Source organism: Vanellus vanellus (genome assembly GCF_965231255.1).
Source record: "Vanellus vanellus genome assembly, chromosome: 8".
Taxonomy (NCBI): Eukaryota; Metazoa; Chordata; class Aves; order Charadriiformes; family Charadriidae; genus Vanellus; species Vanellus vanellus.
The window spans coordinates 14931299-14947042 of NC_138913.1; the positions used below are offsets into that span (position 1 = coordinate 14931299).

At 41.6% G+C, this 15744-nt stretch overlaps 2 protein-coding genes across 2 annotated transcripts in view; one reads left to right on the forward strand and one right to left on the reverse strand.

The window, feature by feature from the left end:
* The window catches only part of LOC309674938 (putative cation-transporting ATPase 13A4), a gene marked incomplete at its 5' end in the record, with an annotated part of 40975 nt that extends 34610 nt beyond the window's left edge, over positions 1-6365 (reverse strand). The window contains one exon of the mRNA XM_082487128.1: positions 6303-6365. Coding sequence (XP_082343254.1) covers positions 6303-6365 — 63 coding nt within the window. The remainder of the gene's footprint in view (positions 1-6302) is intronic.
* A 3646-nt stretch (positions 6366-10011) lies between these two features.
* OPA1 (OPA1 mitochondrial dynamin like GTPase) overlaps positions 10012-15744 on the forward strand; it is a 55068-nt gene continuing 49335 nt past the window's right edge. Inside the window, exons 1-4 of the mRNA XM_082487177.1 lie at positions 10012-10109; positions 13427-13745; positions 14063-14159; positions 15336-15443. Coding sequence (XP_082343303.1) covers positions 10081-10109; positions 13427-13745; positions 14063-14159; positions 15336-15443 — 553 coding nt within the window. The 5' untranslated portion in view covers positions 10012-10080. The remainder of the gene's footprint in view (positions 10110-13426; positions 13746-14062; positions 14160-15335; positions 15444-15744) is intronic.

Below are 15744 nucleotides of genomic sequence, written 5' to 3' on the forward strand. Positions count from 1 at the left end.
CTTGAGAAGCACATGCTCAGCATTTCCAAAGGCTTCTATAATCTCTGAGCAGCCCAAGAGAATAAGGCAACTCTGCAGCAGATAGAAGGAAGCTCATGGAGGACAGCAGACAGCCAAGGTTGCTAGAAGGTAGTTGGTGTGGCAGTCATGTGCCATTAATATTCACATGCTCCTATAAACAGGTAAAGGGCTCTCCATTCACCTCTGTCTAGTTGTATACTTAACAAAAAGGTTACAAAATTAGTGTCAGCACCAGCATACAGAATAGTACATAGAACAATGTGAACTTATTGTTCACAGCAATGGCTTACTAGCGAGATCCAGATGCTTGGATCTGGACTTTACAGCTTGACAGCAAGGCAAAGGAACTCCCAAGGAGACAGAGACACCCAAGGGAAGAACTGCTAAAACAATGTGCCTTCGGACTTCCTCCAGTAAATGGCTGGGCCTGGAATAACTGGAATAATATTTTCAAATTGGGACGGGCATGAATATCAGGGTGGAGAAGAATGAGATTGCGGCCATGTGCATCTTGCTACTGCCAGTGAATCACTCCTTTAATATCCAGCTTTTGTGCCTTACACCCAAAGTCTGAGAAGTCAGTAAGGCTGTCGTTAATGCAATTAAGAAGGGATAGGGTGGGCACTCAGAATATGATTGGCAGTCATTTGGGATCATCTTCTGTTGGCAGCTGCTGAAATGCTGAATGATTCCCCAAGTCTGATATGGCAACACAACCACAGAGCTAGGGCAGATTCTGCCTTTCCCTGCCTAGGAAACCATGCACCATCAAAATACGTACCTGAGTCCCCCTATGCCTGCTTATGTTTCCAGGCCTTTGTTTTCCAGAATAGTTTCCCCTTAAAAAATGGTTTGATTCCTTAGATCTCAAGACATCTCACCAAACCAAGCATGCATCATTATTACTCATCTTGAAAACTAGGAGAGAGGAAGACAAGAAAAACAGCTCAGCTGGGAAAAAAAGGCCACGCTCTTAAGACATCCACTGCACTTTCTGCTGGATTTTGCTGCTTCTCACAAGGGACTTTCCCAAGACAGATAGATAGATAGACAAACAGACAGATAGATACCCTTGAGCTGTTCTGACACAGTGCACATTCTGCCCTATGAAAACAGGTGTTGGTTCAGGTTCTTTGGTTTGTGTCTTAATGAACGTGGTATTTCTGAATATAGGTGTTCAGGATTTCTACAAGGAGTAAGCTGGGAAAGAATAAATATTGGATGTTAATTGCTGTTTTGTATCTGGATGTCCATGCAGGATTCTAAAGCCAAAACAAAGCATTTCCCATGGTTTGGACATGTCTGGAGCAGGTTACCTGGGCCACATCATTCAGAAGTAAAGCTAGGCAGGGAAATAGACCGAGCTTCAAACATAACTTGTGCCAAAGTTCCCTGGGCTGGAACCTTACAATACTTAACTTCAGAATAAAATGTTCTGCTAGGCTGAAGTGGTTTTCCTGACCCTGTGCCTTCAGCTGAAAGGACTAAAGCAATGAATGCTGCATTCATAAAAAAACATTTAGTACATAAATAACTCCTTGTTGAAACAGAAACAGTATTAGTACAAACACTTCTCCCTTGTCAAATACATCAACAGTGGAATTCTTTAGAAGAATTCTCAAAGCCATTATCTTCTCAAAAAAAAAAAAAAAAGGTGGATATTAGACCCACAATAGAGGTATCCACAAGGTGCATGAAGGGGGAAACAGGTACACACATGATGCAGGTTTCTCAGCAGGTTTATCTAGCCACATGAATGCCTTAGAGTAATTAAGGTCTGGAAATTATTCAAGCTTATTCAGGATTCATTAGGCCTATAATACAAAGCTCTCCAAGCAAATATATGTCCACTATGGCAAAAAATACTTCCAGGGCTGGCAGAAATCCTGGTGTTGATGTCACCAGTAAGAACATGTCTGTCAGGTTGGTACTATGTTGTTAAGAGAAAGAGAATAAGATTTGCTGGGTTGTATCTCATTGCACAAAGAGGCTGTGCTGATGCAGACTTGCTTCTTTTGAAGACAGGTCTCATGAATAGTTTGCACCTTGACAACTTTTCCACTGTGTCAGCAGTCCTTTAGGACTCAATGTATGCATTTGGCATGTATAACATTACACAGCCAAATAACTTGGGTTCTTGAGGGCACCAGACTAAGAGATGGTGGCAAATAAAGCTAAGATTATCTATCTGTAAGACTCTGAAGGGCTTCTCGTTATCTCACAGGAGGTAGCACTGTCTAAAAAGGAGGCTGGTATGCAGGGCTCATCTCATCTCTGTAGAACAATTTTTAATAAATTGTAGTGTATCGTAAAACTTTGTTTCCTCATCTGTTAACATCCCCTTTCTCTTGAGACTCCCAACAGTCAAAAGACCGACTAAACCAAACCTGTGAGTGAAGGGTCTGGGGAAGGGCCATGGATTATGGGACAGAAAAAGCTGCCAGACCTACTCAGTTGGCAGAAAACATGCTTATTCCAAGAAAGGTTCTTAGCTGCTTTTACAATCATACAAAGCCAGCACTCATGGACTTATCCCTCTAATGTCCAGCAAGTCTTTGTTACTTAGGTTTAAAAGAAAAATTGCCTGTAACTGCCAGGTCATCTGCACGGCAGAATTTAAATGCAAACGTCAAACAAGTTCAGGCACACTTTTCTTTGGTGAAAACAAGGCCTGTAGCTACCAGCAAGGAGCCTGAGCAGTGGCTGTGAACTATCGTATTTCCGGCAACCCAATCACCAGGTATCCTATTACGAACAACCTGTTGCTATAACAACAGATAATAGGATTAGACTTGAAAGACTGGTTAATATTCACAAGGAATTTAATAACTGAATCTTATTCTTACCAACCAGAACCTGTTTCATCACAGGTTTGTTTCTGTTCCCTCGGAAGCCAGTAGCAACTCTCACTATTATTCCATTAGGAACAAGATTGAGCCTTTCAGATTTTATCATAATTTCAAGAGTTAAATTTTTCATACTCAAAGTATATAAAATTCCTGGATAAGATTCCCTTCAGAATTTTGGCATCTCAAAGGAGGCAGACAGCTTCCAATATGCAGCAGCAAACTGGGGTTCACTGGCTGACTGACTGCAGTTGTCCCACTCCTTCAGACATAGGCAACTGGAGAACAAGTGCTTAAGTCAGGCTTCTGGCAAATCCTTCCTGAAGCACCAGTACAATCTTTTGCACTGCAAGACTTACGCTTTGCACTTTAGGGTTTGTGCAAAGGGACAGATCAGTCCCAAGCTGTATACAGAGGAGCATCAAATTGGCAAAGAGCATAAAGCTGTGTTTTAATTCCCTCTTCCTGTTCCACTAACAATTACTTCTCAAAAACACCTTCAAGCAGATCTTTCCGAGGGGGGGAGGTGGGGGGAAGACAAGCTAATTCCTAAAATAAATCCCTACCTATTACATACCTATTAGCCCTCTCTGAGGCAAGCTCCTGTGTCCAGAGTGCTCTCACACTACCAAAATCTTGCCAGTACTACAAATGGTTATGGAGAGAGAGAGAGACTATCTCATGCTCTGAATATACATTGCTAAGTCTTAGCTGGGTACCAGGAGAGTGAACTCTCATTCAAGCAAATGTGCTCCAGCCATATAAAGTAATCCCAAAGATGTACACAAGGATATATAGGGTAGATTTCCTAAGTCAGAGTGATTATTCTCAAATACAGGACTATCTAGCATCTCAGCTGTACCAAGAAACGGAAACACGGAAGAAAACTTAGAAGTATTTCTTCTCATTAGAGCTCCCAAACTATCCTCAGCAAAATGGACAGCTAGTTCAACACAGGAAAGCATTGCCCGTCCAGAGTCCAAATGAACTACTTGCATGCTTTCAAAATTACTTGAACTATTTCACTCTGGAAGAACTGGCACCTGGACAGTGTCAGCTGTTATGTTATTACACCAAGTGATATGATCTTGTTTGAGGAGTCAAGAACTACTTGTGAATAATTTGGTTCAGTGGATTAAACTGGCTGTTAAAAATAATGTCAAAAAGTATTTTTTGTGGCTTAGAATTTTTAAAAAATGTTGCAGGGTCACTGAGACATTATGTGCCTGTGCCACTTACTGTGGCTGCCAATAATTTAAAATATCCGATTTTAACAAAGAATGTCTGCACATAATTCCCTTTTACCCCATGTACTCTCCTCTGCTTAAACACAGCCTTCTTTGTCCCTTTCTTCCCTTCTCTCCCTACGTGTTACGTTCTTTTACTCTTTCACACAAATATGCACACTAGTTGTTCTCTCTATACACACGTTTTTTTCCTCATGACCTTACAGTACCTCAGACACCCTCACAGGTATGTTCCTCTACCTCATTGTCATAACTTTTTTCTCTCTCTCTTACACATATGTAACAAAGACACATACATACCTGCCAAATCTAGCACAATTTGGCTACGGTTTTAATTGCACCTACTACTCAACTGCTTTATTAATTTTTTTTCTGTTATTTTCATTTGGGAACCCCAGGTGAATGAGCACTGCTCGTGCTCTTTGCAGGCATAGAGAGCATGGCAACTGCCAGACACCCTGGATTCACAGTGCAGATTGACTCAACACTGTGCACACACGCCAACTGTGCACGGAAAACCTCAGATTCACAATGCAGATCCCTGAGCACTGGACTCACGGCACATGTGCTCAGTATGATACTAGTGAGAAACAAGAACATTACCAGACAGGTAACGTGGGATAGTTGGCTCCACACACGCACAACCTGGGAGTCCCAGTAGTGCACAGCTGGTATTGGACACGCAGAGTACAACAGTGTGGCTCTACACAGTGCCAGACAGTATACTTCAACCTAATTAGCTCAGACTCAATTCTGGCATTGCTAGTGACAAAGCCAGTAGTGGGAAGAGAATGACAGGGTGTTTATGGTCCTAGAAGGACAGGGGCAGGGTGGAGCACAGACACAAAACCAGCAGCCGTTTGGAGCTGGGGAGCAGTGGCACATCAGCACCAGGGCTAGAGCCAGGAGCGGGGTGCTGCCGGCAGGTTTAGTAACTCAGCAGCAGAGCCAGTTGGGTTCGGCATTGCACTGAGCTAATTAGTCCCCACCCTCAGAGCCAGAGCCTTGTGCTTCCTGCAGTGCTCAGTCCATGCTGCTGGATGACTCTGTACTGCATTCCCCAGCACACCCCAGATTACCCAGGTTTGCATTACACAAAACATGACATCTCCCCTTCCCTGGATGGCAGAGAGCTGACTGAAAATCTGCGTTTGTATCTAGGGATAACAAATGTCCACATTTTTCCAAGACATGGTCTCTTTTTCACTAAAACAGAATTCTCAGTCAGTAGATTTTGAAGATTTCTCCAAGATTTCTGGAAGTGAACAGTCATGTCAGCTTGCAAGTGACTGTATTTCACTAGCTTTGCTGGGACTGCTGTACACTCAGAAATCCTACACGCACTCACAGCAGAACTTCAGTGGCTCTGCAGCACAGGAATTTTGAGAAGCACTGCATTTACCAGACACGCGTGAGGATTGTTGCTGTACAGCTGCACCATGGGTCTGACATCCCCAGCAGAATCTATTAGGTGGACAGAACGCATATGGAACAAATAGCTGATCTGCAACAAGCAGTACTGCCAAAACAGCTAAGAACCACTGAATTCACTACAATTATGCTCTGGGCTTACTATTTAAGAGAAGCATTATGCAGTAGATCAGATACTTTTTGTAAACATGGGACTATTTCCACATGTTACGGAATGCAAGTAAACATACTCCTCCCTGGGAAATTCTGGAAAGAAATATGGTAGTTCTGTATTTAGAAATCCAGCTTTGTACAGGCGCTCCATCTAGAATATTGTTGCCCATTCAGCAGACTGAATTTGCTAATAATTTATGCAAAAAAAACACACATGTTTTTATGCTCCAGAGAAAGCCAAGGTTCCCAGTCCTCATCTAACTGGAGCTGACCCTAGACATTCAGCTGTCAAATGGTTAGGAACACCGCTCCGGCCCATCCCTCAAACTCATATAAGACCACCTCCACCTAGATTTATAATGCCACATCCGTAACCTTTTGAGCCATCTCCTGTTGGAGGGAATCACCAATTAAATCCAGTGGACACATATAACTTTATTTTCTTTCTGCTAAAAAAAAATTATATCCCTTTCTAACTGCATGTTTCTGCTATGGGAACACCCCCACCATCCAAAACTAAATTACAGACTGCAGCATTTTATTGCAGAACATGTGCCACCTGCTGCTTCAAGCTGAGAAAGACCTTGACAGAGATACAACTCACCATCTCATTCTCTTCTCCCTGGTTAAGCTGTGCATAATGGCTCTTGGCAGGATTTTCCCCCATGGAATGACCCTCTGGAGACTTTCTAGAGCACCCTCAGGACAGGTCTTCAGCGTTGTGTGCTTGAACTTCCACATTGAGGAAGTGCTCTAAGTACACACCTTCCTTATAACTCTGCTGATGTTTGAAGAATGGAGCTCCTCCCTCTCTGTGGGGTTAGCAGGTAACATTCATCCCTCCTCCTTTCATTCTGCTGTTAGAGTTTTGTGACTGCGAGGGTACATGCAAAATTCACTCAAAGACACTGCAAGAAAGAAAAAGTTAGATCTCACAAGTGTTTGCCACAGTATGACTCCAGGTCACAACTCTGATAGGTGCAAGCAAGTGCTGTTGGCATGCAACTTTCAGGGGAGAGCGAGAGGGGAATATTTTTCTTCAAGAGATTATGGAATCACTGGAGACCAGGAGCGTGTCCAAATGAGAACGAAAATAGGCATTGCTGTTGTTAACACTCTTAGCAACCAGCCTGAACTGTGTCCAGCTGTGATCCTCACATACGCCTTGGAGAAAAATTCAAGCTCTGGCATTGTAAACAGGGGCCCCAGTTTGTGCAGGTGGATTTACGCACTGACCGCATGTCAGGATCATGCCATGTAGGATATGTAACCAGTATTTTTATTCATTATTAAGAATATCATCACAGAATGTCTTCTGACCTCACCATATAGCTTTGGGAAACATCATTAAGGTTATTTACTCACTCCTGGGGAGTTTCCCCACTGGTATCAGTGAACTGGATACAAATGCCTCTGACCTCTAAATCAGGGCCAAAAGGAAGATGACAGAAAAATAGCACTGAGGGTTTTATCACCTCCTTTTTTTTTTTGTAACTGTCAGGCTGGATTTGTTTATTTGTCTTGTCATTCATTCTCGTTTCCTTGTCCTTTGCTATTTTTTAAGAAGTTACACACCAAGTATTTTAGAAATGAGGTCAGGAGAGGCAAACCTGTTCTTCCAGAAAATATGTGAAGGAAACTAAAGTATTATTTCTAGGGTGACTGAAAAGGATCAAGAGGTGCCAAATTAGTTCCTGTTCGCCAGCATTTTACTTCCATGTGGCATGGATCTGTGCAAGTGTCAAGCACCATGAAAGACCACTGCCTATCCCACAGTGGGAAGGCTCAGAGAAACTGAAATGGGACAAATACAGGGAACAGAGAAGATAAAATGAGGGAGCTAGGTCAATCAATACAAGAAAAGTTGCCTGTTGCTAATAACGTGAGCCTGGCACAGACCTGCAAACCAGATGCGCATACATGCACAGCAAAAGGTTGGTTTTATTTTACGTTTGTAAAATGCTGGTGACAAGCAGTTTGCATTGGACACATAGTATACTTTCAAAAGGAACCCAGAGCAGAGGCAGGACAGGAAAGAATATAACTGTATTAAGCTGTGTTAAGGGTGATTTGTTGCAACAAGGTCAAGGGGGAACAAGCTGCTCTCTGTACCCCAGCTTCAGTGTTACCCCTTCCTTCCCCTCACTGTAACTCAGAGGGTAGCTTTGAGCCTCTCAACTTTTCATTTTGTTCTTCTGAGACCCAGGATCAGGAATTCTCCAGTTATTACATGAGAATCACAATTTTAAATTAAAAATTAAAAAGGAAGAATGCAATAAAGTCCATTTCTGATAAACCTGATTGCACGGGAAAACTGAGCAGTGCTATCTAGAAGCTATAAAAGACAGGAAACAACTGCAGAGGTACCTTTTCCAAGGCAGGCTGATGATGTTAGGAAATGACTCATTATTCTGGGAGGTGCCAGGGCTGGAAAACAGGAATGCCACACACACTTTTTCTGCTTGGTCAGCTTTTGCTGCTTCCCCAAATGTCAGCCTTGCTCTTTCCAGTGTCTGTAGAAGACTAGGGTGTAGTAAGGGTCCCTCACTGCCCTTTCACAGAAAAGACAGATGAGCTGCATGCAGAGCATCCCACCAAACCTGGGTATTGAGGGAAGAATCAAGGATCATCGATCATCCAATGCATTCATTATTTATAGGCTCAGTCCAGTTCCTATTGACAATTTCTGCTCCTACAGAACACTCTTGTTAAGGAGATTTATATCTTCACATCTGAAAACAAATTAAAAACAAATTAAATGTGTAAAAAATTTATTATTTCTATAGTTTGGCAACCTGTCATAATATTCCAGAAAAAATCTGTTCTTCCACAACCAATGAAGGTGGTAGAATTTGTTCATTTTCTTAAGCAGGTTCACTTTCTCCTGGAGAAAAGACCTCTACAGCATCCTGTATTAGAAACTTTGGTTCTATTATGACCTCTACTGTTCAAAGTAAGAATTACACAATAGTTTACAAATAAAACGTTATTTCTATCATGGCCTATGGTGTATCACCATTCTTATTTTTAAATTGAAGTTTGCCTTAAAAACCAGATATAAATCACAAAAATAACTGGTCAAATTAAAATACAAAAGCAAAGATAAAATTTAAAACAAAGACAGTCCGTTAAATTTATAAACATATAAATCTAAAAGCAAGCAAGAGACAAAACCACGTGCCTCGCCTCATCCCTACAACTTCTATCTCAGTCCTGAAAATACACGTATGTATTATGTTAACCTTGTGCAACGTATTTTGCTCGAGAAAATCCCTCTGTACAAACAGAAGCCTGGCCTATAAAACACTCCAAATCTCTTTTTCTGTTTAGCTGAGCGTGTGAGACCCAATTCTGGGCATACAGAAAGGAAGCTGTGAACCAACTGGTGACAGTCCACTGGACAGCACAAAGAAGAATGGGAAAAGAGTCAGGAAACATGGAAGAGGGACTTAGGGTTGTTTAATCTAAAGAGAAGGAGACTGAGAGGAGTCATGACAACAATTTTCAAACATATAAATAGTGAAAATTATATTCTGTGTCCACTATGGAGACTGTTAACTTGCTACAAGAAATATTCAAATCAGGCACAGGGGAAAACTTTCTGTTCATGTTTGCAAGCCACGGCCAGGTGAACACTCCAGCGCCTGTGGTCTTTATGGACAGGTGAGGCACGCACCTCTCAGACATGACGCAAGTCGAGGTGATTCTGCCAGAGGGCAGATGGCCAGAGATCTGCTGAACTCTCCTGGTTCCTCCTCTGCCTCACGCTTCCACGCAGTCCTGCAGCAGACCCCCCTCAACAACTCGCAGCAGCCCATTTGCACGCACCTCGTGTTCTCCAGCTTTCAAGGCAGTGCTGCCACCCGTTTCACGCACTTCTTCAGCGCAACAACAGCTGGGAACTCATCGGGGAATATTATTTAAGCGGCGTGGAAGACCCTAGTGCAACCAGAGGCCTCCACCCGGGGCTAGGCTTCACCGCCCTCTCCAGCCCTGACCGGCCGTGCCAGCCCCGAGGCGCTGAGGGCCGGCCCCAGCCCCGCCATCGCCGGGTTGTGAGGGGGACCACAAGGCTCTGCTGTGGAGGAGCCATAACCCCCCCGCTCCTCCGGGCCGGGCAGCATCCCCCAGCGGTGATCCCTCAAAACGCTCTCCCGCCGTCGCCGCGCCCGGAACCTTTGCGCAGGGAAGCGCGGTTTCCAGCCGGGCCGGGCGTAGCGGACCGCGGTGCCCGGAAGCGGCGGCAGCCGCCCTGTCAGCCGGCGGCCGCGGCAGCTTCACCTGCCCTTGCCCGCGCAGCCCGGGGCGCTAGGCGCGGCGGCGGAGCCCCGGCGGGCGACCGCGGTGCGGGCGGCTCCTCCGGGCCCCTCCCGGCAGTTAAGATGTGGCGGACGCGGGCGGCGGCGGCTTGGTGAGCGGGGCGGGCCGTGGCAGGGGTCAGGGCGGGCGCTGCGGGCCGCCGGCGGGCCTGGCCCTCCGGGGGCGGTGGCTGCGCGGAGCGAGCGGCCGCCAGAGCCGCCACACTCCCTCTTCAGACCTGGGGGCCTCTGCCCCGGGCACGGTGTCGGTTGTAACAGCCGCCCCGGCGGAGTAGGCCCTGGGCACCCGCGGGAAGGGGGCTGCCCGCGGGGGAGGCCGGAACCGCACAGCGGGTCGGGGTGTGCGGTGAGGGGGAGGGTGGGGGGAGTGGCGCAGGGGCGAACCTGAGGCCTGCTGGGGTGGGCCCGCTGCTCCCCGGCGGGGAAGTTCCCCCTCCTTCAGCTCCCCCGGGACCTGGGGGTGCGATGTGGAAGGCAGCTGCATCTCCCGCATTCCTGCCAGAGGGAGCCCGGACGGTGGCCCTCCCCAGCGGTACCTTACGTTCCTCTTGGTTTTCACCGTTCTTCTGCACCATTCCAGGCAGGAGCGGTGAAACTGAATGGCTGGTAATCCCACAGCGTTCTTTGGCAGATTTGGGAGCGGCAGGAGGAAAATAAGCATTATCTAGGGCTGAATGAGAAAGAAAATACCACAGTGCTCTTTGTTGGGTTACATTTGAAAGACTGCTTCGTGGTCATAGCTATTAAAAGTGTATATAACCTATTTTTGCAGAAAATTTGTCCCAGCTGAGGTGGGGATTTTTTGAACCCCTAAACTGAAGTGATATGTGTAAGATGTTGGGTATGACCTCCAGGTGGAATGCTTGGCTACCAATAATAACAGGCCACTTTTGCTTGTTTTACAAGGTATCTATAATCTCAGTGCAGTGCAGGAGTAGACAGGTGGCAGGCCTGTAATGAGGAAGATTCTAATGGCAGAGCTGCTCATGTCTGGAAGGCTTTCCAGAGGCTTTAAATTTGGAACTCATAAAATGCCTCATGTAATAGCATTGTTTTGGCACCCTTTTGCAGTCTAACTGCACTTTTCGTTGAAGATCTTAAGGCGATTTTTTTTGTCAGTATTCATCAGGAGTTTTTAGCAGCACAAGGAGAGAAAAAAGGAGAAAATGGAAGTTTTGGTATATTGATGGAGTTATGACTATTTTTTTTCAATGAATTTATAAGATTTTATATGTGCAACTAAAACAGGTAGGGTTTGAAATATGTGATAGCATTCAAAATGCAATTGTTGCTGATCAATTTCTTGCCATAACAATTTTGTGATGACACTCAGTTTTTCCTTCAGTTTAAACATACAGAATGAATACTGTAAAACACAGTGTATTTTAAAAGAACAAAGAAGAAAATTACATAATATTGCAAAGTGTCTTTAACCAAGGTGAAGACTAATAATGAGAAGTGCCTGCCATAGTATATACTACCATTTAGTCTCTGGTGAAAATATTAAATGCTTGTGTAGTGGCAGTGACTACAAAACAAAAGAAATAACGGCCCAGTCATCAGATTGCTTTCTACAGGCTTACCACACTATGATTTAAAATACTGTCTTCGAAAGTGGGAAATAAAACACTTCTAGTGTGGAGGCTTTTTATTTTTTTATTGTTATGTAGCCACTTTTGTATTGGTCCTGTCTATGGTTAATTTCTGAGCCTCTTGTAATTCCATGTCAAAGAGGAGAAACTTGTTGCTACTTTAGGGATTATTCTGCTCCTGCTTATTAACCTCTCTAGATACTAAGTTTGTTATTGCAAAGGCACAGCCTTCTAGGTAGTGTTGTATAGTAACAAGAGAATACCCTTCAAAATCTTAGTGACTTTTATGGACAAAGGCTTTCATAATAATCAGTGGAGTTCCCTTTTTTTAAACTTTCCATTACACTAAAGGAAATTTCTGAACATAGATCATTGGGAGAGTTGGTCTTTTAAGAGAGGAAAACACCTCAATTCACATAACTGACTTTCAACTGATTTTCCAAAAGCTCAATTTCTGGGTGTTATAAAATTGCTTTTATAACAAAGTCTTCCACTTCTTTGGACATTAAGAATATGCCTGTCATAGACAATGTTGTCTATTGCATGGAAAATCTCAAAGAAAAGAACTGTATAGATTATAGAGCATGTTATTAGAAAATGTTTTAATATTTTCCATTTCATGTGATTTACTTAATTTCTTTAAGACCTGTTAATTTTAAATGGTTTAGGATTATGGATGAATAATTTAATAATTTGCCTTCTCAATTGTGTGAAGCACTTTCTTCTTTTGTATTTGTCCTCTTTGTAAGTAAGTGCACTTGATAATATTAAAAACTGAAAAAAGCATCAAGGGACAAGGATTAATTTCAAGAACTGTAACTTCACTCCTATTTTGCATCCAGTAAATGATTTAATATTAACCATTCCTATGTGATGGTGACACTAAAAAGTTACAGAAGAAATCGCTTTTTCCAGAGCAGTTGTCTCTTCTCTGTGCCTAGCAAAGCCACCTCAAAATGTTGAAGCATGCAGATAGCATAGTAGAAATTATACAAGGTGCTTTATTCCAACCTATATGTTTGTTTTAATGTAGGCACAATTGATAAGGTTCCTGTGTTTTAACATGCGTTTTCATGGCTGGGCTCTGTGTTCAGAGTCAAATCTTTCAGACTGAAATTTTCCCTCTTGTGTAAATCTGAATTACTTTATTGAAGTCTTCAACAAACATGGTGCAGCAATCTCCAGAAGTAATCTTCTCTATGTATGACCTGAGACAAAACAAAATGCTGTAATCCTAGAACTGCAGAATATTAGAGTGAGAGAAACTGACAGATGTCACTAAGTACATGCTTCAGCTGCAGAGGAGAATCTGCTTTGCTGAAAAACTACAAATGTATTTTGCAAAGGAATTTTGTCTGTGTATTGTTTTTTTGAAGTTTGAACAACCTCTACAAACTTGATGTTCTCCAGAAGTTAGTTTTGAATAACAAGATAGGCCGAACTGTCAAGTTTTCTTTTATGTTGCAAGTTGATCATAGTCTTCTGTGAATTCTTAGCTCCTGTTTGCCCAAACTGCGTTTTACCAAAGACATGCTATTTGTCTTAATCTAGTATGGAAGTTAAATTTAATTCATAACAGACTTCATAAATGGTATTTAAGCCTTTATTTCTGTAATCACTAGATATGCTATACCCATTAATGATGTTTACAGCTTTTTATTTTCCTGGTACCATACCAAGACAGCTGGAAAATCAGAATGATGCTCTAATTTATCTGTAGCCAGCTAAAATGTATGTGAATTACATCTAAAGAGATTATTGAATTAATGGGGTGTTGAGGAAATCTTTTACTTAAAATTTTTATTTCTTTCTTTTAGTGTCATCTGCCGGAGTCAAGCAAATAGCAGCTATGGAATAAAAAGAAAATCACCACTTCAAAACTTGCATCTTGTTTCCCGAAGTAGACATCATCCCTGCTATCCAAGTTCAAAATTTCAAAGACCTCCATTAAGGATATCCATTCAGCTGTTCTCTTCTCTTAATCGTCTTCCCCTACGCAAAACAAAACTTTTAAATGTAAAATATGGATACCAGTTCCACAGGAACTTTTGGCTGGCAAGACTAGCGTCAAGGCTACTCAAACTTCGCTATCTTATATTAGGCTCTGCTGTAGGTGGTGGTTATACGGCTAAGAAGGTATTTATCTGTGGAAGATATTTTACTCATTTTGCCTTTGTTGTTATTATATACTTAAGAACAATAGTTCTTGGTATTTCCAGAAAAATACAAGATATTATCATTTGGTTAACTAATGACAATAAAGATGAGTGAATATAGAAGACAAATTGTTTAGTGTAGATTTTAAATGATCCAAGTAGTATCATTCATATCTAAAAGATGGTGAGTTAGTATGTTTTATATGTAGGTTATTATTTTTCAATAGATTGCTCATATGCTTCTCTACGTATATTTCTTCTTCTATTTCTACTTTTTTGTTTTCCTTTTTGTATTAGACATATGATCAGTGGAAGGACATGATGCCAGATCTCGATGAATATAAGTGGATTGTTCCTGACTTCATTTGGGAGCTTGATGAACATATTGACTTTGGTATCACAAAAGCTAAAATGTTACTCTATCTAAAGACTAGCGTATGTAAAGCTTAAGGGTGTAGGTCTTCAGTGCCTCTCTCTAGTAGTATCTTTATAGCTGTAATTATAGTGAACTTTTATTGTTAATTGGTGTGTCTTACCAAGGTATTTGTATCAGTGTGTTTGTAGGAAGAAATTAAGCATTGTTTAGCATTGATACTCCATAATTCATCCTTTCATTTGAATATGTTCTTGGTCCCTCCATATGGCCATGTAATACCATTATTAAAAGGAGACTTGGAAAATGATCAAGGGGGCTTACACAGGTTTTGGTAGTATTATGCACAAAGTTCGTTCTTTCTATATGGATGATGCTTACAAGAAAAATTATAAATATAAATAGATAAGTAAAAGAGATGTATGCGTAAAAGACCAATTGAAAAAGCAGAATAGTGAACCTACCTATCTACAAAATTATCCTGAAGATAAGAAAAGAAAATAAGAAATAGAGGCTCTGTTTTCCTGAACCTTCTGGTTACAGTAGTTTTTTTGCATATATTCAGATGAAAGATAGAAATCTAAAAAACAAGCACTGAGTTACTTCTTATATGTGCAGGGTAGTAAGGTGGTGGTCTTAAAGAAAAAAAGTTTATGAAGATTTTGCTACATGTACGAGCATTTCTAAGATAAATGCAGAGATTGAAAAACTGAGGCAAATGTTTTCTTGTTTTTATTACTAGTGGACACTATGTTTTTATAGTACTTTAAAGCTAGTAAGTTTGGTTTTTTTAAAGGATTACAAAATTGGCTTATTTATGAAATTGAAAAATAAGCTTTTCTTAAAATGTACAAGAGGTGTAATTTTAAAACATCCTCGACAAAGTACGTGAGAGAATAATGTATGAAATGTGGTGAAATGCAGCAATAAATTTTAAATTATTTTAAAGTACCTAAGGCAACCAACTTACCAGGAAGTTCAAAGTCTAAAAAAGCAATTGATTTTTCAGATCTGATAATCTTTCCCAACACTAATGGGGGGAGGTGCATGTGGAAAGAAACTTTTTTATTCCTTATTAAAAAAAGAAAAAAAGCCACGTCCTGAAATAGTTGATATGTTTTACAGCCTAAGCCATTTTTGTTCATGAAAATAATAGGAAAAAAGCCCTACTCATTAGCTGTTGTACTGTTTTCCTAGAAAAACTTATCAAAGCCCTTCCTGATGCAGATGACCTTGCCAAACTTCTGCCTGACTTTGACAAGATTGGAGAGAGCTTCACTTCACTGAAAGGATTTTTTTCTCCTGGTGAGAACAATTTTTCAGCTTCGTTTTAATTTTGAAAATATAAGCTATTACAAGATGAGGTTGCAGGTATGTCCTTAGACACTAAAAGAAAGTGGATCCTGAAAATTCATGCCTTTTCATTGAATATCTCATCTGAAAGTGTAATGGACACAGGTAAGTAATGTATTTTTAAAAGCAAGAATTCTACTAGCAAATACAGAGAACCAAAATATGAAATTGAATAGAAAACTAGAATTCTTGTACAATTCTAAACAAACAGATTGAAAGCTAGATTGCTTCAGTGAGTCATAGAAGCTGGATG